Consider the following 25,119-nt stretch of genomic DNA (forward strand, 5'->3'; position numbering starts at 1 on the left):
AATAATTTGATACCCCAAAAGTCTTTTTAATCTATTTTAATCAAAAACTTGATTAAACAGGTCTTAAATTCAATATAAATTTCAAAAAGAAAATACTTCTGAAAATGTAAAATTCAAAAAATTATTTTTTTCACTTAATATTTTCTAGATCAAGAGTTTTGGGCTACAGATGATTTTACTGTTTGATGTATTTTTTATAGAACCTTCTATTGCTTCCACAAAAGTCTGCTCATTATATATCTAACTGTAGTAACAATTCACATACTCATTCCACACTTACCATAAACTTCTAAAAACAGTCTTCTGTGTCTAAACTCTCAAAACAACTAAAAAGTAGCTTATTTTTTATGATTATTCCTTCATTAATATTGGTTTTTTTTTAGTCTTGTTTGTACTAAAGCTAAAAGACAGGGTATCTGTGCACCTGGAAAGTCATTGAAAATAATGGTTTTCAACCTTCAGTGATAAATGCTGAAAAATCACAGTTTATCATTTGGAATTTGAGTACTGGAGCCTTTAATCATGCCATGCAAATAGAAAATCCAACATTGCGATTTGTATTCACATGATTTAAAAATCATACATCGTGATCCATATTTGTGCAATTTAAAAATCAGTTATCGCAATCCGCATTTGTGTGATTTAAAAAAATCGCACATTGTGGTTCATATTCCTGCAATTTTAAAAATCACATATTGCGGTTTGTATTCACGGGACTTGAAAAGCAAACTTCTCGATCAATCCATATTCGTGCAATTTAAAAATTACACATCATGATTAATGTCTGTAAGAATTAAATTTTTTTTTGGATATATTTAAAGTAATTTGATAGTGCTTGGAATGACGTTGAAACTTATGTTTCTTTGAAATTAAATTAACATGATCCCTTGAATTGACCTTTTGAAAATAGCAAATTTGAGTTTGCCAGATAAAAAGATTTTAACTTTTTTAAATATTCTTTAAAGGCATTCTTAAATATTTTTAAATCCATGTTGTAATTATTGCATTACTCGGCTAAAACAATAGTTTTGAGAAAAAAAATTTAATTTTTTATACGACTAAATTGAATAATGCATTATATTGTGAAAGTCATTGGTAGAAGTCATGGATTTAAAAGCTTAAGATTTGGCAAATTCCCTGAATAAAGCAAAGCTTCATAGCTTGCACGAAATTAAACATGTTGGGTAAGTAAGAAAATAAAGTGATTGGTTAAAATAAAAAGTTCATTCAAAGTTTAAAATACCTTATTATGGTCAAAATGCACTGTTCAGTTGTTTGAAGGTTACAAAAAGGTACTTTTCTTTTACGCTTTTCAAAGTTTACCTAATTGAAGATTATTTTACATCAACATGCATAACACTTCTTCCTGTTTTTAATATTTAGTATTAATTGTGTTTCTTCACTCGTAAAATTTTGAATAACGTTAGAGGGTGAACATTGTAAGCAAAATTATTTCACTGTTATAAGTTATCATTAAATATCACAATGAAATATTAATTATATCACAAAATATATTGAAATCTCAAATCAGACAGGTGTGATATTTTAATTAAAAACTTATAACTTATGCAATACTAAAAAAGGGACCAAACACTTTCTTTCTGGACACTGTACAGAACACATTTACCTTAGGGGAATCTCACGTATGCTGCTCTGTGAATTTGGGTTCTTTGTTCCCCCAAAGTGAACATTTTTCTGGTTTACTTTTCCAGTGACATTGGAGTTTTGCATCATCTGTGAAAACTAAGTGAGTTTTATCACTATCCATAGACTTGACTCAGATACCTTAACACACATTTGGGCAGAAATGGATTACCAGCTCAATGTGTGTTGTGTAACTAGAGGGGATACATGTAGAATATCTGAGATTGTCTCAAACAAAACTTAAAATAATCCCATACAATTCTATTGCAGGTAACATTGTATATCTTACATTGTTCTTGATTTACAATGCATTCAAACTGTATAATTCTTAATGAATCATCCTGTATTTTAATAAATTAAAGGGCTAAATTATAAAAAAAAAACAAGTTAAAATCTTCCAGATCTCACATCGTCCTTAGTTCAACCTATATCTTCATAATTTGTAAAAGAAAAATTTGGGACATGCATTAAGCAGTCTGACTTCAACCATTTATTCCAGTATTTCGCAGTATGTGTGCACACAGTTTTTTATTTACTTTATAACCGTCGTTGAACAGTCGACCCAATTCTGGGTTTAAGACTACCAATGTTCAACTCCATATCCTTGTGATTTTGATCCCAATCCAGAAGACAAGGGAGCTCCTGGATCAGTACCCCCAGAGGTATTGGTTTGTTATGGGAACATGGAGGACTTTGTGACCTGACACATTTAAAGTGCATCAGTCACCATTTACTACACAGGGAGTCTTCTGCCGGGATTCGATCTCTTCGACATGGGTCCAGTGTCCTACCAATGTCAAATGTGCCACAAAAGTTTAGCCCTTAATTAAAATACTTTTATTCAAAGTGTGCCACAAATAACTCCAGATATTTTTAATGCCATTCAAAAAAGGTTGGGAAACACTGATTTATCTTATTGATACAGCATCATTTACATTCAGTCGTATAATGAGATAATACTCTACACTCAGTCAAATAAGAAAGTTTATAAAATATTTTTATTCAACAATAATCAGCATAAAAGTTTGAGAATAAATAACAAATTATTTTGAGCCAAGCTCTAAAATGTTTATCAATTTAATTGATAATCAATATTGTGCTTAGGAAATTGAAAGAAGCTTTAGATATATAGCAGTATACAAAGTAAATTCGCCATAGGCCATAATATAAATCCATCCAGCTATATATTTTAAAAAATACACATTATTAAGCTACATAAAGCTATAAAAATTTAAAATATGTAATATAATACTCTTCATGCATTCCACACTGACTTCATCTAGACAAGTAATAAATAATTTAACATATCCAAAGAAAAATTGCAAAATTTGACAGTTCTTTAGATTGTAATTGATGTAGACATTTTTATACTTCGGAATAGCTAGTTAAGCTTTATAATAATATGAATTTAAAAAATAACAGAAGGAAATGTACAGTATGCTGCATTCTCTTTAGGAAACCAGATATCTTACCCTTACCAAGTTCAAAAATAATTGCAAAGTTCCTCAGCAGATTGCATTGCTGAGGAAAAACTCTAAAGCAATATATACAAAATATCCACAATTTGCAGCAACAATACGACACAGTATGAAGGTATAATTAACCATGCAAATGTTTAAGTTAGAATGATGACATGTATTAGAAAATATAGTTTCAGAGTTCTTATAATTAGCAATGCCATCTGTTGACAAACTTAGTAACTAATTTTGAAATTTTATGAGAAAAACTGAACTCAACAAACAATAACTTTCGATTTCTTACAATCTTTTTAAAATTTATTTTTCAAATTGTCAGCCATTTTTAGAACACCTAACAATCATATAACAGGTACGGTCAAATATTGCAATTTTTAAATGTACTATTTGTGCCAAATTACAATGTGGTATCAGCATCCGTCTCACTACCCATTGAATGTTTTCTAATGAGACATCATAATTTACTACAATGTAATAAAAATACAAATAATACAAGCATTGTGATAAAAATATAGAAATGATTTTTAATAAATCATCACACAGAAAATTAAACATTTAATTCACATCAAAACACACTTACAATAATCTCGTCTACTCAACAATACTACTTAAAACATGTAACATTGCAAAATATTTTAAGGTACCTTGACATATGTATATCATAAATTTATAAAAAATTACAATTAACACTCTTAGAACACCGATCAACAACACATGTACTAATTTTGAATCTAAATATAGTAGACACTCAATCAATTCGGATGACAGGTACTAGTTATTAATATTTCTTTTATAAACTGTTAAACGTGGGTTAGCTCTAACGATTATTTGAATCTCTAACCTTTGTTTGAGATAACTGTTTTATTTGAGTTGTCAGAGCAAATAGCCATTTAAGGAACATTGTTTTTTCAATGTCAGTCAAGAGTGGGTATAAGAGAAAAACGTATGTATTTACGGTTAAAACCGAAGAAGAAAAAGATTTTATTTATATAAAAGCTAAGTACTAACTTTTCTGGACTTGAAAAACAATCGTAATTTATTTTCCATACACATAATAAATCAAAATAAGTTGAATTTTAACTTTAAAAAAATACAAAACTTTAAATACCTGCATTTTCATAAATTGAGAATTTACCATAGACGGATGATTAAGAAAAAAATTACTTGAGCATGTATTATAAAAGCATAAAAAATATATCATTAATTATGTAGCAATTCCTAAATTAATTCACAATGTTTCATCTCCAATTTAAATGTTTTATTGTTATTAAGAATACACTAGAATACTGATTTGTAAGCTGTATATGAGATTTTTTAATTTCGAAATTAGCTCATTTGTTTGAAAATATTATGAGAGCCCTATGTTTATTTGTGAACCATCAGGGAAAAGGTTCTTTCACAATTTTGCCATTTTTACTAAAATTCCTTTATAAATATATTTCTTCACTTTTTAAAAACTATTCGAACCACAAAAGAAGTTTTTTTTTTACCAATATTTTTTTTGTGGAGAAACTAAGTATATGTTTAGTCTCTCTTATATAATTTTGAAAAATGCATCAAATTGGCTTTGCAGCCAAAAGCTAAACAGAGGCAGAGACTATAGTGCATAAGAACAATGAGATCATTCTATAAATACATGAATATTAAAAGTTCAAATTTGTTGAGAGTAGTTGAAAATGTGAAATTTTATGTTATAAGCAATAATTTAGTGAAATAGTAAAGCAGTAGCTTAAAATATAATAAAGCAGATTGAGAAATGCATATGTAGGATACAGTTTTAGCCACAACTTGATAGTCAATGCAAAAGTTAGACAAAATGATTAATAGTTGTTTTTATGAAAAATCATTAAAATTTTTAATGATATTATTTTAGAAAAAATTAATTGCAATAAGGTTGACTATGAGTAAAACAAATAAAAAAAAGTCAAAATATTGACAAAGTGTATAAAAAAAAATCGTAAAATGAATAGCTAAATAAAAAAGGAAATGTAGTAATCTGTTTAATAAAATGCAAATTGCTTTTCCTGAGAAGTAGTAGTGATTATAAGTAATAACATGACATATGTGAAGTGATATTTTTTCATAAAAAGAGCATCTATGGGTGCAATATTTTTTTGCAAAAAGTATTATTGCACTTTGAGATATTTTGCATAAATATTTGCATACAATATTTGTAAGGTGCAGCTTTTCTAAAGCTTATATCAATAAGAACTTTCAAGCTTAAAAAAATAGAATGATTGCCTGAATAAGTAGTTAAGTATAGCAGTATCTTATGTTATAAATACTTTGTAGGAGAAATGTAGATGTAAGAATTTTCAAAATTTGATGATAATTGAAGTAATTGAAATGACTAATCAGATTAAAAAGCAAGAAATTGTAGAACACTATTTTCCTTTTCTTTATAAAATTCTAAGAATTTCGATAAGTAAAATTAAGTTATTCAAAAAGAATTTATTTGAATCCTTTAAAAGTTTAAATCCTCTTAATTTTTTTTTTAAAAAAAGGAAAAGAAAATTTCTCTGAATCAGAAATTTAAAAATTAATTTTAAATATTAAAAAAAAAATGACTGAAATCAAAATATTTTTCAGTAACTAACTTTAATATTGAAATACCTAATATTATTACATTTTCAGATTGTAGTTTTCCTTTAAAATGTGCATTATAGAAAAGATACTGAATCAAGTTAATAATTTTACTAACCTTCAAACAATTAGATAAGCTTATGGTTTAAATATAGAAGAGAAAAACAGGATTCACATTTCGGTGTAAACATTTTCAACAATTATTTAACAAATAAATTTAAAGACAACTAAGCTTTTAAATTATCAATTTCTTTTTAAAATTTGCTTTAAACTATCTTACAAATGAATATCATTACAATTAATGAATATTTTTAAATAAAATGAACTTTAGTTTAAAAAATTAAAAACTCGTATATCAAAAATAACGACAATAAATTCTTAGTGCCAGTAACTATTGAACTCCAGATAGCTGCTGACAATTAATTAAAAACACTAACATAATAAAAAAAAACAGGTGCAGGAAGACTCAATCATGCTGCCTTATCATTCAAAAATTTCAAAATAAGATAAAGAATAAGTAATATTTAATCATTAGCAGTCATATGACAGTTCTTTGCCACCAATTTCTATTGATTATCAACAAAATACAACAGCAAAGTGTTAACTAAAAAGTCAGTTAAGAAAAGAAAATTTTTAAAACAAAGAAATTAGTAAAACTTGACTCCAAGTTAATAAATAAAGGCCACAAAACTAGAAGTGATATCGACATTCTAAATGATAAATAATATCTAAAAAAAATCTAAATCTGAGTAAAAGAAAATTGATTAGCTTAATCATTTTGAAAAAAATATTTTTTTTAGCTATAGTTTGCCTATCTTTAAAAATCTTTTTCAGCAGCACTTGGAGTTCATTTTCTTCATAACAAAAGTACATACAATATTGAAAAAAAGTTACTTATATTAAATATTATTCAGGACACTCTTAATAATAGTTTTAACAAGGATATTATTAAGCTAATATCCAATTGGAATTTAAAAAAAAATTAAAACTCTTTATTTTTTTAAAAAAAAAATGGCATTGATGCACCTAGTAACTGATACATAAACTTCATTTCAACAGGAATAAACTTTTAAAATGATACATAATTAATAAATTTATACAAATATTATTTTCAAAACTAATTATTGATAAGTAATCAACATTAAATAACAATATTACTCAGTTTAGCATAAAAAATTAGCCATACATAAATTCACAGCAGATTATTGCAGTACTGTTAAGAACAATGATTTGATAATAAGTCAGTCATTCTTATTTATAATAATAAATAGTTCAAAGTGAAATATTTTCTGATAAAAAGATTAAATATATTTATCACCATGTAAATAATTGAATTATATAAATGTTTCCAACTTTGGCAATTTTATCAGATCAAACTGATTCAAAAATAAAGTTTTCTTTTTAAAAAAAATCTGATTTAAATGCATAATTCAAACTAAACCAATGCTTTTAAATTTTTCTTTTAAACTTATAATAAAATAGAGCATATTAATTAAAATTAAGATTACATTAAAATAAAGACTACATTAAATTAAAATAAAGTTTTTGAACTATACTCCATACATAAAAATTCATAAATAGTAATTTATCATATAGTTATCAAAGAGATATCTTAAACTCAACAATATTAAAGCAAAATTTAAAACTAAAAGCAAAGTTAAAAATGAGATTTAAATTATTAAATGAGAAAAATAAATAATATTTAAATATAATTTATCAGTTTAATTTTTTTAGTAAATTATTAAACTTTTATCACAGTTAGAATGGAATGTGTTTACTTATAATGAAGCAAACATCTTAAATGCAATTTCAATACATAATTAATAAATATCAAAAGCAGCTATAATTCCTGTTTAACATTACTTTCTTCATTTTTACTCATTGAAAGCCCCTTTTCCAGAAAATCCAAATAAAGTTTTTCCAGAGGGTCTTGAGTTCTATAGAACAAGAAACAATATTCATTCCAGTTTTTTTTAAAAAAAAAATTAAAACACAAAAAAGCACTTGAATTGCAAATAAAATTGTTCATTTATGATTTTCATTAATTTGATTTCCATCATTAAAGATAATTAAGATTTTTGAGATTTATTGGGAAGTTTTGATTCGAGAAAACCAAAATAAGCTAGCAAACTTTTGTAGCCTTTTTTTTCAGTAGCATTTGTGACTATGCAACCCATAATAACATGTTTAAAACTCTCAAGTAAACAATAAGTAGAGAAAAAATAGCTGCTCAGAATCCTGTAAAAAACTTTTCTAATAATAGGAACTTTTTTTAAAAAACCGGGAGAATTTTTGATTCATTCACCAGAAAACTAGGGGAAAAAAAGCAAAGTTTAGTAAAATTTTGGGTTTTTCAGTAGTATTGGCAACAGTGAAATCTTTATTGACATTTTTAGAGACTAATGAGCTTAATATTACTTACTTTAAATTGTCAAACAAGCAATAAGCAGAAGAAAAATATTTGATAGAAATTTTTTCCTGAACTTTCCAACTTTTAGGGAAATTTTTAAAATATGTATAATTAAGATAATTTTTGATTAAAAAGAAGATCGTGAGGAACTGACAAAATCTACTAGTATACTAAATTTCCTGGTAGATTTTGTAACTATGCAATTTAAATCGGCCTTTTAATGGCAAAATTGAAATATGAAATTTAGAGAGATTTAATGTGTTTTAAAGCTAAAAAAATGTACATTTGCTTTGTGATAATATTAAATTAAATGAACAAAAGTAAAACTAGATTTGTTTTCAATGCATGATTTTAAATGAAATGAGACTTTGATGAAGTTCTTTTCAGACATACATATGCGGCTGTTGGTGTACAAAAAATTATTTTATGGCAGAAGGTTTCAGTAAGATTTGCAGGAAGTCTTATACTTAAAAGTCACTAAGATAAGGAGCTAATATGTTACAAATTCATCAAATTGTATTAATAATCTTTGTGTAATAGTGATCAAAGCTTACACAATCATAGCATTGGTTTTCAAAGTAAAAATGTAATTTTTAGTTTTCATGTCTACACTACCTGATGTTTCAATAGTACCATGTTTCTCCCCCCCCCTTTGCTATTACTATTCTGAAGAAAATAATGAAAACCTAAAAAGAGTTTTACAGCGAAAGACAGTTTTTTAATTGAAAAAAAAAACTCCTCATTTATAGTAGTTAATAAGTGTTAAATGTAACAGTTGTTAAAAGACTGAATAATAGAAAACTATTGGATATATTAAAGTACTTTGCCGTGAGAAACAAGGTCATGGAATTAAAAATTACATTTTTTTATTTAAAAAAATATTATAATAAAATTAAAAAGTCAACATTTCTGAGCAAAATAATTAACAACTATTACAAATAAAATTTTACCAGATCCCATTATAGTTAAAATGGTAGTTTTTAGTTGTCGGGGGTGAAAAATTTCTTCAACAGTGGAAAAAAAAAGTCCTGGAAGAAATAGGTTACTTCCAACCCAAGTGGAAGAAATGAAAGAAACTCTTTGAAAAGGAAATATCAAATATTAAAACAATTTTTCAAACAGCTTATAATTGAATTCTAGTTTAAATAATAGTATTCGTTTACAAGCTATTTAATATAACTATTTAATTCTATGCTGGTGACAACCAGAAAAAAAAATGGAAATTAATCTAGGAAAACTGGGTTCTACTATGTGATTTTTCGGCCTGTAAAATACTACAATAAAAACTATGACACGTCATAAAATTTTTATATACAATTAGAATATATATTAAATGTTAATTAAGAAAAAAAGCTTAAACAAAGTAGGATTTTATTTTTAAATACTTAAAATATTCAATATAGATATATTTCATTAGAACTCCCACACCAGCGAGCTCTACAATTTCGAGTTCAATCATAACAGTATTGTTGACCTGAAAATATTTTTGTATCCTAAATTTAATAATGTTTACTTTTCTTGTTATATTCTGTTATTATTATGTTTTTGATTTAGGTTGTTTACTATATTAAGAGTTTAAAATGAAAATTGCTGCTTCTGTACTATAACATAATTCTATGATAGTATCCTATAATTCTACATTTTAAGATTTTATATGAATTGTGATTAAACTTATAAACAGTTTTGCAACTAATATTTTTTGGTGTAAATTACATTAATACGCTATAATAAATTTCCGTTAAAGAGATTCATTTAATGATTCAGAACTTGACAATCAACGTCATGTACAATGTGATGAACGCAGAAATTGTATTTAATATATATTAGCTTGTTCGGTAAGTGAAAATATTGAACGGCAGTTGTGAAATTACCAAATTTGTTATAACAATGAACTGTTAATTTTAAACGCTATTTTTAAAAGTGATTACCAATCAAAATTATTTATGTTCAATTACAGATCTTAATAGAATCACAAGGGAAAGGATACACAATCTTTCACACTATTTACCATTCAATTTTGACTCAAAATAAAAATTTAATTTGACTCAAAATAAATATTTAATTTGACTCAAAATAAACATTTAATTTGACTCAAAATAAACATTTAATTTGACTCAAAATAAACATTTAATTTAAAGAAATGAATGTTGGATGAAGGACTTTGGAGCACAACCTTAAGCAAACAGAATTCTTTAAACAACATATATTTTAAGTGAATCTTTTCAAATTTAATAGAAAAAACTTTTTTATGCTATGAAATTACAACTATTACGAAGTTATCATTGAGTTGGCATGCACAGTAAATAGGGGGCTTAACCTCTAATATTTAATAAGCAAAAAAGGCTCTAGTGTAGAATCCGGAGCCCCTTGGTTTGGTGATAATTTTCATTCTGTTTTGCTGAAATCCCATTTTTGGTTATGATATATACTTTGCAGTCTTTGCTTTCAGTGACGTCAGTTCCGGTTTACTGCAACTCTAGTTTATCTTTATGTGATTGTTTCTTGTTTTAATTACATATATATTGTTTATTTGCAAATCGCCAAAAATGTGAGGGCCCCTGATTGTAAACTATTACAGCAAAAAATGATGGAATTTGAATAATGAGAACAATACTTACGAAAAGTAAGAATTCTCAGCATCAATCATACCTAACAAATAATTAGCATTTAAATGATGAATTACACTTGCATTAGCATGAAAAGTTATAACTTCAACAGGAAACTCATAAACAGACAAACAAGCTTGAGCGTAATTTAATGATATTGAGTCAAATGATTCTTTCAGAACTTTCTAAAAAGAAAAAAAGAACATTAAGTTCGTCATGAAAAATGATCCCTATACAATATTTTTACAGTAAACTAATAAGAAATCCTTGAAAATGGTTGAAAAGTAATTCTGCAAAAGGTATAAAAAATAACTTCAAATTTTTTTTATATGTTTTGTCAGCATACACAATCTATAATCACACCATATGAAGCAAGAATACTTTCTTAAAAAGCTATGGTAAAATTTATACATATATCAAAGATACATAGCATGTTCAATGCTTTATACTGTCTGAAACAATGAAACAGATAATAAAATGCAACAATACAAATTTTAAATGAGATTTTCTTGCAATTATACAGATTTTTTTTTCAAATTATAATTAAATCTATTTTTAATTATAATCATTTTAAAATGATAAGTATTTTAGGGAACTTAAATTTTTTTTTGAATATTCTTTGTTATTTTTTTACTGTATTTTATACAAAAGTAGATTGAGTTCATATGAAATTTAATAATTTTTTTGTAGTCATTGATAAGTAAAAATTGTATATTTAAGTAAATATGTGTAAGCTTGTAAAAAAACTTTAAAAATTTGTGCTACAAACTGAAAGAATGCTATTTAGAAAGATATATTTGATTAGAATAATTTAAACAACAGAAATACTCATAACATGATTACAACATATAACCACTAGATAAATTCCAAGAACATAAATTTTAAATATAGATTAATTAAAAAATTACAAACAACCAATAAGTTCATATCAATACAATATAGCGAACCAATCTGTTGTTTAACTTTTGCCAGAGCAAAAAAAAATTTTTTTTTAGCAATTTACAAGCCAAAAATTAAGGTTCATAAGAATATTTTTCAATTTATACGGAGAATGATTATTTTATTAGTATATACATTTACTTTTTAAAATGTTTAATTTGAGACAATATCATAGTTTATTTAATACTAGCGATCTTATAGACTCATTTTTATTCAATATAAAATGCAGGATCATGTAATTAATTTTGACTAACTGTGCAAAAAAAAAAAAAAAAAAAAAAAAAAAAAAAAAAAAAAANAAAAAAAAAAAAAAAAATTGTTTGTTTTAATGTACAAAATGGTGAGATACATGCTACATTTTGACAATATTAGTAGAACTACATTAAATGCTAAATATATATAGGCATAGATGTAAGCAAGAATCCGATACTTCTTTGTCTCAATAGAAGTAAGGAGACAAAGAGGTGCAAAATGGTTTAACGAATAGGGACAAAGAAACAAGTTTGAACAAGGTGATAAAAGAACAAAATTAAGAAACACGTATGAGGGTGCAAAAGATTAAAATAGAATAGATTTTTAAATGTTGGGAAACGATGGGATGGTAAAAAGATCATTAACCGAATTGCAAGAATTTTTTAAAACATGGAATGATGCCCAGAAATCAAGTTCAGTAGATGAAGAGCAATATTGAATGATTTTAGAAAACAGCTAAATCTTTTCTGATAAAGTCATTCAATACTGCTCTTCATCTACCACTGGATAAACCACTTTGCACATGTTTGTCTCGTTACTTTTCTACTATCATTTGTTATGTAGATACTGAGGAGGGTTCTTGTTTAAGAACCAAAACTATAGCGTGTTCATTTCCGTACTTTCATTTGTGTTTTATTCACAAGTGTGAAACATGACTAAAGCAAAAACATGTAACATGTTTTCACATGTTTTGCTTTAGTCTACAAAGCAGAATATATATACCTAATTATTTTTCGGATTCATGTTTCTCCCTCACTGATTCCAAGAAGTAAAAAAAAATAGCAGTATATATTTAATTTGAAATAATTGTAAAAAGGCTTTAAAACAATGAAAATCGCATGATTTCTCAAACATGCAAACTAATTTATTAAGCTGCAAATAAAAGTTGAAAAGGAGCAAAACTTGAAATAACAGAAATTAAATAGGAGAAAACTAAAAATTCCAAAATCACATGATGAGAAGACAAATATATGTAATTAAATTCATATCAGATTTTGTAACCATAATTTTTATGCAGAAAATGAATTACAATTTCTATTTTCTTGATTTTGAAGGTAAATGCATTGTTTGAAGTTCTGAGATCAGAATTTTAGGAAATATCTCGCAACAAAAAATAAGCTTTACTGAAATTTTTTGTTCAAACAAAAAATTTCTGAAATATTTTTTGTTAAACCAGTTACAACTCAAGTATTCTATTAAATATTAATTGAAAAAACATTAATATATGAAAGAGAAGGTAGGGATAGGACACCTGTAATTTTAATTAAAATAAATATTGATTGACTTTTGTTCACAAACTGAGGTAACTAACACTTTATACTTATTCCTATAAATTATTCTTGTTAAAGGCATACTGGATTTTATGTGACAAAATTCTATTTATCATATAACAATATGACACTAAAAGAAAACAATTATTTATACATTAAATCTATAAAATTACTATTTTTGCATTTTGAAAAATCCAATATGATATTTTTTGTGAATTGGCAGTTACATAAAACTTAAAAGCTACACATTTTCTTCAAAAATAAAATTTTATGCTAAAATAAAGTAAAGGGAGATGGAATTTGTTATTAATTGTTTTAATGTTTTCTTCATCCAGTATCTGGTAATGAAAAATAGTCACAAAGTAGCATAATTGTTAATATTATTTAGACTTCATAGGCATAATGGTAAATAAAATAAATTTCATTATAAGCTATAAGCACATACGTAAAATACTGTCTTAGTTTTCCCAGAAAAAGTTTGTAAAACACTAGGAAAACTTTATAAAAATTTTTTTTAAAGAAAAAGTGCTACTTATGCAAGAAGAGATTGGACTTTTTTCTTGCTATTTCAATCGATTAATAAAACATTGTTAAGATTTTTTTTCTAAGACTTAAAACATTATACAGATAGAAATAAAATTTCAATAACTCGTTTGTATGAGATGACTGGCTTATCTTTAATATACTTAACAGGCCGAGTGACTCCATTAAATGTGTAAGAGATTGATTTATTTGTATTTAAGAAGAGAGTATAATTTTTAAAAAAAATATCCTATACCTACCATTCTCAACATATTTGAATTAGTTTCTATAATTCAATATTTTCGTAAAACCATGCAAAAGATCTTATTTAAGTAAATTAGTGCAGAGTAAACTAGCGGCATACTACACCAATTATAAGTTTAAAACATTAAGAACATACTCGGAAATATTAAGAACATACTCGGAAAGGAATAGGTTGTTAAAGCAACTTTTAAAATGTAAGAAATAATAATTAAATGATATGTATTTAGCCCTGATTTTAATAGATCATGAACTGAAATCTTATACATCACTTACTTCTAATTCAGCAACAGTAATCCAGAAACTAATATAATGTGTTTCCAGATATTGAAGAATGGGCGGACTAGCAAGAGCAGTTTCTCGCAAAGTCCGCCCTGAACCTCAGCAAGACTGGTCATCCAGGTTGCCCCACAAAACTATGCCATGAACAAGTTTAGATTCAACTGCTGCTAGTTGAAATGCTTCATTCATACTGTAATATTTAACCTATCAAATAAGATGGAAATTTAGTATAAACAGTGTAACATTATAACTTATTTATATAAATTTTTTTTTAATTAATACTTATTTTCGTAATTTTTAAAAAAAAAAATTATAATTTTTTGTTTTTAAAAATAAGAGCACAGTTTTTATTTTTATAAGTTTTAAACATAATTTAAATTTTAATACATAAATAAATGACTAGAAGAAAAATAATCTATTCATACTATCTATGTTTATAGTATAAGAGAAACAGTGTTTTAAATCACTCTGTAAAATTCTATTTAAAATTTATGAAAAAGTGAATCCAATAATAACAAATTTCAAACGATTAGAGTAATTGTTTTACAATAGGGAAAATCAATCCCATAAAATTTTATATTAATAAAAAAACAAAAAAACAATTAGTTTTATTTGAAAAACAAAGAATATATTTTTCTGCTCTATTAAATAAGAAGATAATAACAATAACAAATTAAAATCCAAATAACGTGGTTAACATTGATAAAACTAAATATAACATTATTTGTGTACATACAGGCATTTTCATAACATTTTTTAAAAAAAAATTGATTGGGATGCTTTTCAATTGACTAATATTATTTTGCATGTATGACAAAGGGATGAAAATTATAAATGTTTTATTTAGAAAAAAATAATAAAACATGACTGATGTTACACAGAAAGAACATTGCAAGAAACATCATATTTTTATTTTGAAATTCTATTTCTTCTATAAGTAGTAATAAGATTATTTTTTTAAATTATTAAAAAAATTGAATTAACAGGAAACATTAAAAGTACACATGAAATGACATACAGAATACGGCAAATAGAAAAAGAGCTCTTGCGGCTGATGTTACAAATCTTATGTTACTGGTGTAACAAATACAAACTATAAAATTTTAATAAACTTTATTATTATTATTAAAAAATAATAAAAAACAATTTTTGATTTAAGAAAGTTTATAAAAACTAAGAAATTTGTTAAAAAGGGAAGTTATTAAATGTTTATTTTTTTTATGTTGTTCTTTGTAAAATGGAATTGCCCTTAAACATTATTGTCTTGCAACCAAAAAAATAAAATAAAACCTTTTTAAAGAGCAAAAAGTGTGGTAAACTTTTAATGTTTTTAAAGAACAAAACGTGATAGTTGTACAGTGCCCAAAATAAAAAGTGGTCCACCCTAAATAACTTATCTAATGATCGGATCTTCATATTCTAGGATTCAATCTTAAAGGTTTGAGGGAAAGGCTTCAAGTATGCTAATTAATTAGTGCAGACGATATTTTAAGTTAAGAATTCAGACACAAAAATGCACTTTTCCTCAATAAACACACCTTTTTTCCCTGACAGATTTGGATTTTTGACCCCCAAAATAGAGGGAGTAGTCACAATAAGCTAGGAAATATGGTCTGTTGAATTTATATTGCCTATTTCACCATATCTCGAAATTTTTTTTAAGTGAATTCAAAAATTTTTGCACACAGTTATAAAGATCATTTATCTAAAGATAATTGCATGCAAAATATAATTATTAGTATATATTAATTATCTTTTATTATTTTATTTGAAAAGTGTCAAAACTTTGAATTATAAGGTATAAAAGTTTTTACATCATTTTAACGAATCTAATTTTGCATGACAAAATACAAAATTTGAACAAAATTGGTAGAATAGTTTCTGAGAAATTTAATTTCAAAAATACGGCTTCTTTAAAATTCGATTTCTCAGGAACTATTCAGTCGATTTTGCTCAAACTTTGTATTTTGCCATGTAAAATTACATTCTTTGAAAAGATGTAAAAAATTGCATACCTATAATTCAAATTTTTTTGACTATTATTAAATAAAATCATAAATATTTATTAAAAGCCGTTTTTTGCTTGGAATTCTGCTTGGGTAAATGAACTTTATAATTGTCAGCAAAAAATTTTCAATTTGCTTAAAAAGCTCACGAGATATGGCGAAATATACAAAAAGTAAAATTGACATTAATGTATCCAAACCTTGGACTGTTTCCTGACCAAACTATGGGGACCATATTTCTCTGATTTCAACCCCATATAATTTTAGGCTCAGAAATTCGAATCCATTGAAAAAAAGGTATGTTTATACAGAGAAAATACATATTTTTGTCTATTTTGTAAATAACGATCTACAATAATAAATTAGTATATTTGAGACCCCCCTGTCAAACCATTAAGATTGGGTCCTAGAACGTGAAGATCTGATCGCTAGATCAAAAGTTATTCAGGGTGGTCCTTTTTTTATTTTGCGCACTATACTTAGTTTTCCAATTTTTGGAATGAATTTATATTGTTTTAAGTTATTATCAATAATTACAAAATCTAAATTCTTTGTGACTCTTGACAGTCAATTTTTTTAGTATGTCTCTGTTAAAAAAAAAGTAGCATTCTCTTATCCTTCTTCAGTTAACAACTTTATTTATCGACTAACCTTGATCAAGGATAAATAAGTCCTTCTGAATTATTATTTTAATTGAAAAAAGTTTTATGTCAGACATGATAAAAATAGGTACAGTAGACCAGTTATGATAAGTTAAATACCTTCTTAAATGCATAAAATTTTAATTCTAAAGCACCTAATGCTTCTTGCAAAGGAATTTCTTGCGTCCATTTCATGGTCGATATGTCTTTTTCAAATCCTCTTTTGCTAGAAGAGGGAAAGGAAGTAGCGGATGATATTAGAGACATTTCTGGTATGTGTCCGATGTCCACTTCCATACTGTCTTCTGAAGGCCCATTATACCATTCCATATCTATAAGGATTAAGATAGAAAATTAAAAGTCAAATTTAATTTTCAAGAATTTAATAGGGTAATGGAATAGTTATAATTAAGATAAGAAACAGGGGAGAGAAATATTTAACAATTTAGAGTACATTGAACACTGTCCAATCCAAAAAGTTATTAGGTGTTGTTAAAGTTAGAGCCTGGATTTTGAAGTCCTAAAAAATCCTTAAAAACACCCATAAAAATAGCAAAAAAATCACATAAAATAAATAAAAATACTTCTGTTATTCAACAATAATTTTAATCTGAAATGTTATTTTTCCTGCAATTTCAGATAATACATAGTATGCAAATATGTATGTAAAGAGAATTTTTAGTTAGAAATTAAGCTGTTTTTGGAATTTTGCTAAAATAAATTGATTTCTGTTTAATATGCTATTGAAACCCATGTGTTTACGAATAGATTTCTAATGAAACATATGTGTCCTTAAAGTTTTCTTGAATTCCAATGCTTTTGTTTCCAGTCCTACTCACTTACTAAGTCGCCAGACTTTTTTTGTTTTTTCAATTGTCAATAGTTTTTTTCAATTCTGTCCTTTCCAATAGCTCCCTTCCATGGTGGACAATGGATTTTCTCAGAAACTGTAACACGTTAAATAATATAACCCAGTTAAAGTGTATGGACACTGCAAGAAAGGGCAATTATTTTTAAGATTTCAAAAAATGTTACACAACAAAAAAAATGCCCTAATGGGTATATCACATGATAAAAATTATTGCCAACGAGGCCAGAAAGTCAACTGTAAGCCCAGTCGTATCCTCAATTTTCTCCAAAAATTGCTACTGTGGTATAGAAATCACAGTTTCACGAAATACTGGCAACTGTCTCCACTGAGAAAAAAATTGCTTATAATTAAGAGCAATTCACACTTGGACAAAACAGATCATTTGCAGTTTATGACATTTAAATTCGATATGATGACGTTTAAAAATGTTAATAATAATGGAGTCAACAGAGATGAAGAGGATAGTAGGACAAAATTTTTCCTTGATGAAAAAAAAAAAAAAAAATTGCTGGGAGAAGGGCAGAATGGGAAAAGCTTCTGCGGAAGGCCTAGGCTTACAAAGGGCTGTCTTGCCAATGCTGATGATGAAAAAAAACAACAAAATGGTTTTTTTCAAAAATAACATTTATTTCAAAATTCAAGCATTAAATATACTTCCATGTGATGAGATGGGAAACACAATGCAGTTGGTGTACACTGCAACCTGCACATCACTTTAATGGTGATAAGTGCAGTAAACTATTTTCTAGTTAAATGTTTTTTGTTATTTTTTATGAATTATTCATTCTAAACTAATAAAATTAAAAGTTATTATAATTTTTTCGAATCAAAGTTTTGATTAATTTAGATAAAAATAATTTCTATTTTTATACAGATAATGATTTCTGCAGGCAAGAAGCTTCATATTAAAATATTCACCAAGTGACTCATTAAACTTGGTTGCATTATTCTAATGCATGAAAAGTAATAGAGATTTTATTCCTTTATTTTCAAATTTTTATCTTTATTTCTGCTGATTGCAAAAGCATATATTCGATTATTTGAAAAAAGTTTCTTAATTTTTTTTTATTTGTGAAATAATTATTTTATTCTTCATTAAGAATTCTATAAATTTTAGATGAGCTTATTTTGAAACAGTAACAAGTTAGAAAAGTCATAAAAGTTTCTTAATGTTTGGAGGATGTTTTATTGTAAAATATGTGGGGTAAATAATTATCTTCTGCCCCACAAAGTTACCTCATTATACGATAATTATTTAAGAATTTTAAAAAGAAGTATTATATAATTTATAAGGAGCAATTTTTAAAAATACAAATTCCACAATCCCAACTGCTCCATATTACATGATCTTTTTCCGTTTTATTATTTTTTTTAACTGCTTTTACATACATCCCCTCTTTGTTTCAGGGTATTATGATTTGTATAATATTTTGTCTATTTTAATTCAAAGTTATCGTACTTTTAACTATTGATACTTTACTTTTCTAGAATGGGACTAAGCATGCTAATCCTGGCTAATTTTTTAACATAATTTAATTTTCAATGGAGCATTTTGATAATGTTTGCCATTTCGGAATTACATTTAACATTACCAATTTTATACTTTTGTATTTGCTTCAGTAGTTTATTAATTCCAGTCAAAGTTATGATAGAATTTCTTTTTTCTTGAAGTTTATCCGAAGTTGCGTTTTCTCTAACAAATTTGAGAGAATTTTTTTTTTATTGCATGTGAATGAGAACCTAGAAGAAAAAAGGGTGCTGGTAAGGGTGAAATAAATGCTTGTAAAATTTTACGCAAGTAACAAAAATTAAAATTTAGATTAGCGGAACTCCAAGAAATTTTGGCTGAATACAAATTATCAATTCACGGAAGTCTGCGCATCAACATTCTTAAGATTCGTGAAATTCGGTAAATTAGCGGAAAAATCATATGCCTGATTAAGACATTAATTATAACAAAAGGAATGTTAAAATATACTTGCCAACATTGAGCAGAGTATTAGGAACTTCTAAGTGAAAAAATTTAACAACAGTGCCATCTTTATTAATAATCAATCGACCAGAAAACTGTGATGGAGTAAACCAAAAGGGATGTTCAGGAGGTTGATTTAGTTGAAATTCAGCATGAATTCTGTTAAATATAAATATATATAGATTCTGCTAATTACATATAAAAAAAATAATTTTTTTTATTCAATAAGTTAATAAGATGCTACAATAATGATTATAAATAACAACAATTAAACTGTACGTAACATAAAAGAATGCAGGTGACTTTGATGACTGCAAACAGAAAATATATTGAGGTATCAAAAATTTGACAAATAAGAAATAAAAGATTTTTTTTAATAGAAGAACAGACAAAGTATCACTAAAAATAAATAATTGTAGATACTTTAGTCCAAATGTTTCAAAGGAAAATTAAACTTTTTTTTCATTTATTGTCAACAATTAAAAAAATTATAAATTTAATTATTAAAAGAAATACAACTTTTTATGTTCCATGCTTTGAAGCCCTTTATTTGTGTAAAAAAATCAACAAATTTTTAATACACAAAAGTTTTGAGTTTCTACAAATAATTTTCTAATATACATGAACTTTTTATTTATGAATATGAGAACGGCAGTGTTTTGCTTCTTTTGATATGATTTCAAACTTAACTTTTAACAAACTTATTTAATGTAATAAGAAGAGAAAAATTTAGATTTCAGATAAGTTTTTCAAGAAAATGATAGTTTAATTTTATTTCTGAAAATTTTAAGGAAATCTAGCTTTCGTATTAACTAAAATTTTTCTTATATTGTTACCTGTTTAAAATTTTTTTATACATACAAATGAGTTTAGATGTATGTGAGGAAAGAATGCCTATGGATCATAAAAAAAGAGAAAAAAAAAAGAAAGAAATGACCAATCAAATTTTAAGTAGTTGTAATGCTCTGTTTACATTGAACTAGAGCTGCACAATGGACTATTGATGACGGTCTGGGTAACATACCAAAGAATTATCCAAAGACAAGTGATCACCATTTTAATCCTTTGCAGAGGGCTCCCTGCTTTGCTAGGCCGACAACCTAAGTACAAAATCGAGCATTTTACAGCAGAACAGTTTAACAAGGAGTTACCACTCAGTAACTGACCTCTGCCAGTGATGCTCGATTTCAGTATCTATTGGGAATTGAGTCTTATGATCAGTTCACTAGGATTTTAAAATTAACTTGAACAATTGTTTAGTCAAGTTTAAGCTGTTCAAGTCATGGAAGTTTGATCTTATTACCAAAAAATAAGTTCTTGAAATCCTATTTGACATTACTTTAAAAAATGATAAAAGACATTTTCTTTGAAAGACTTAAATTTTTTTTTTCAAATTGAAAATGTCTATAACTTAAAAAAAATGCCTTTTTATTTTATATTTTTATACAATAATGCATGTAAAAAAAAGAGACTAAATTATTAAGCGGATGGAAAATTTATTTTAGAGCTTGAAACTAAAGGAAAAAAACAAACAAACTCTGATTTATATTGCTAGAAAGAGTAGAAAGGTCTATATGTTTTGAGTGTAGAACATGTTTAGTGCAACTAAAAGTTCTCCCAATTATTTCCCTTTTTTTGTTGCCAACTGTGTCTTTTCTTGTTTAGAATTTGCTTATGCTTTCATAATTCACGCTTTGTCATAATGATAAGTTCATAATGTCATCATAATGAGTAACATCAAGATCGTGAACTCAAAACACCTCTACCTATCTTACAGTATTTTTCCATTTATTTCCTAAGAAGCAAATGATTTTTTACATTATTTCAAAGCACTTATGCAATATATCATTTCGTTACTTTTTCAAATATTTTTCTATCGTATATATACTTTGAATAAATATATTAATTATATTATTTGATTTTATCATAAAAGAATATAAACAGTTTCACTCTACAAAAAGCATTATCTAATTAGCGTTTTCATTTACTGAAAAACTTTAAAAATTAAGTTCATACCGGAAGACAATATCATAAAAATCTTCTTCTATAGCTCTTATAACAGCAGCAGTTCCTTGGGGGCCAAACCTTGTCCACAGAAATGGATATGGATGGAAGAGATTAAGTAATGCATGTAAAAAGAGGAACTTTTTTTCAACACATGGAGGGAAATATCTTCTGCTTGAAAGGGGACCTAAGTACTCACTGGGCTTTGCTTCAAATATCCACCATGGTTCACCAACTTTGATGTGAGAGTTAGTAGGTAAGAATATTGAAAAATATTTGGCACCAAATCCAAGCTGGGGTTTAAATGGGCTTTTCCAATTTAATAAACCTTGCAATGAATTTATATCATCCTAAATGAAAGAGATAGTAAAAAATATTAAAATACTGAAAGAAAAAAAAAATTTTTTTTTTGATATAGAAATAAATAAAATATAAAAATATTTTATGCTTAAAAATAATGTTAAACTAGATGTTAAATAAGTTTAAATGTATTCGTAAATCAAATAAGCTCACTGAAGTATTTATAAAAATGCATTAATTACTTTTTTTAATGAAACTATCCATACTAATTCATAAAAACAAATGGTTACAATAAAAATGCATTTTTTCATCTTAAAAATCAGAAAACACACCAAATATACAAATAATAACAGGGCCGGATTAAGCGTATGCGGGGCCCTAGGTCATTCAAATTTTGGGGGCCCTTCGATTAAGTTGTTTTTCTCATATATTTTTAATTTATTCAATTATAAAAGTATTCACACATCTCTTCACTTAAGAAAGCATATTTAAAATAAAAATAAATAATAATAAATTAAATTTTACTTTATTTTGTTAAATTAGATCTAAAAAATAATTATAACATTTTGAAAAAATTTGAATATATATTTGAAATTGATTTTTTAAAAAAAAATCATTGTTTTTCTTAATTTTTTAAAATTTATTTTCAAAAAATCCATTTTAAGGGGGCCCCTAATCATTGGGGCCCCCAGGCCATGGCCTAGTCTGGCCTAATGGGTAATCCGGCACTGAATAATAATACTAATACAAAAAATACATACAGATAAAATATATTAATTTAATGTTTTAATACCTTAGATAATTCAGTTACATTCTTCTTCATGGAATTTAAATCTAAAGGTTTGAAACCAACTTCTAAATTGATTATTTGCTCATCAATTTGAACAGGAAGTTCTGGAAAATCCTTCAACTGAAATTGATAAAAACAAAATCACGTAATTTTAAACAACAATAATGGTGAAAGTTAAAAAGAAGCTATAATAAATAAATACACTCTAAAATCAAAGTCAAATATTATTGCTAATCAAATAATGCATACTAAAAAATTGCTTAATTCTAAAAGTAAATATAGTAAAACCCCAACTATAAACTTTTCTCAATTGTTTCAAACAAAATATTTTCTTGAGAAAAGATTCAGTATATATATTGCTTTTATTAATATTTTTTAGTACTACTTTCGTTTTTATCCATAAGCATGGCAAATTACTCTGGTTGCAGTCATTTAAGCTAAAATTAAAAGTACATTGAAACTTATATCTATATTTATTTGTTCGAAGTACAGTATTTACATTCTCAATCAAAAATTATATTAAGAAATAGCTATTTAATGTTTGAGAGATTATTGAATGTTTCTTACTAATTTTAAACTTGAAAATTTGTGAAACAGTGAGAAGTAAAAACACACAGACATCACTAATCTGTAAACACTAAAATAAATTTTTTTTTTTCGTTTTCGTAAAATTTACAATATTAATGTATTTTTCAAGTTTAATTAATATTTTTTGCTCATTCAGATTAATTTAAATATTTTTTAAGAGCATCAGTGATAGATATATTTGCTTTTTCTAAGAATGATCCAAACATTATTTTGATCTTCAAGTGGTCATATTTTAGTATGGAACGAGCATCATTGGGTAATATTTCCATGTATACAGTCGCCAAGGTAGAAAAGGGATTTTAAATTTAGGAATATACTTGAATTGGCACCTATGACAAAATGAATATCAAGTTTTGATGGCTTCAAAGTAATGGCCTATGAGAAACTAGAAAACATCACAGAAGAAGATCAACAAAGCAATTAAAAAAAAAAATGTTTTGAAAATTTAAAATCCCTTTGGCACCTTGGCAATAGTAATTGCCGTGAACAGGGGAGATATTTCCGTATCGTGCCAACTACAATCGGCAAGGTGCCAAATAGATTTTAAACTTGCATTTAAAAAAAAACAAAAAACGTGTAGATGTTTGCCCAGGGGTGGCTACGAGTTATACCTTTCGAGTTGGTCCCCTTCTGTGATGTTTTTTTTTAGTTTCTCGAGGGGCCACTGCCCAGAAGTTTCCAAGACTTGGCGATTATTCTGCCACAGATCACGATACAGAAATCTCCCCTGAACGGGCAATAATACAGAGCTATCACCTAACACTTGCACTAAAAAAAAAAATGGGAGTTGCTGCAAACTATACCCTTCTGTTTGGTTTCCTTTTGTGATGTTTCTTTTTTGGTTTCTCATGGACCTCTGTTCCACACTTATTTTAATACAGTGAATTATTTTATCAGACAAATTAATTAATTGGGTTTGAATCATTATTTAAAAACCTAATTAAAAGAAATAGAATTCAAACAAAAATTGAGATCTTTTGGTAAAATTTATAACTTAAAGCTGTTTGTAACGTGAATAGTCTTAAGAATTTGAATCCATACAAATTAATCAAATATGATGGAACACAATTGGAAGAAAGACAATTTTAAAAACAAAGAACGAGCTTCGTAGAAATATAATTAAACAGATATTACAAAAATAGATATAATAATCATACAGTAAATTAAAACTAAAAGACTCACAACACAACTAGTAAAAGAATTATCTTCAACTCGCTGTAAAATAATATAGTCAGAACTCAAAGCAAAAAATTCAGATGCATTAATGACACCATCCTTATTCACATCCAACTTTGCGAATATGCTTCCTATTTTACTAGTCACATCAGGAAGATTTAAATATTCATCATTTTTTGATAAAAAACAAGAATACCAATAAATAGAGCATGATATGAAAGCACAAATTAAAGCTATAACTACATATCTCATTGCGGAAAAATAGTCATCATAATCATAGTAAAAAAACAATATTGAGAAGCATAGCCCTGATAAATTATGGTAAAATGTGAAGAATTCATAAATAGGAATCTTTTAGCGATATTTTGAAGTGATTTTTAAATAAATACAAAAAATAGTTCGATTCCAAAACTGATTTGTTTACTAACAAATAATATAATGACGTTTTTGACATCCGGTTTCTGGAAGGTCTTCTTGAGTAACCGCAGAATTTTTTTTAATTTCAAATACGCTTGTAAAAATTTTA

The 25,119-nt window shown here is 26.3% G+C and overlaps 1 protein-coding gene across 1 annotated transcript; it reads right to left on the reverse strand.

Annotated features, from left to right (window-relative positions):
• Window positions 1-6,956: 6,956 nt before the first annotated feature.
• On the reverse strand, window positions 6,957-25,033 carry LOC107438168 (selenoprotein N-like). Its single transcript, XM_016050380.3, has 8 exons — window positions 24,600-25,033; window positions 22,833-22,949; window positions 21,752-22,089; window positions 19,746-19,894; window positions 17,013-17,224; window positions 14,240-14,449; window positions 10,731-10,903; window positions 6,957-7,639 (listed from the first exon to the last, which is right to left on the reverse strand). Exons 1-8 carry the CDS (start codon window positions 24,843-24,845, stop codon window positions 7,543-7,545), a joined length of 1,542 nt encoding a protein of 513 aa, XP_015905866.1. The 5' UTR covers window positions 24,846-25,033; the 3' UTR covers window positions 6,957-7,542.
• Window positions 25,034-25,119: the final 86 nt, after the last annotated feature.

This window comes from Parasteatoda tepidariorum, chromosome 8 (genome assembly GCF_043381705.1).
Source record: "Parasteatoda tepidariorum isolate YZ-2023 chromosome 8, CAS_Ptep_4.0, whole genome shotgun sequence".
Classification (NCBI taxonomy): Eukaryota; Metazoa; Arthropoda; class Arachnida; order Araneae; family Theridiidae; genus Parasteatoda; species Parasteatoda tepidariorum.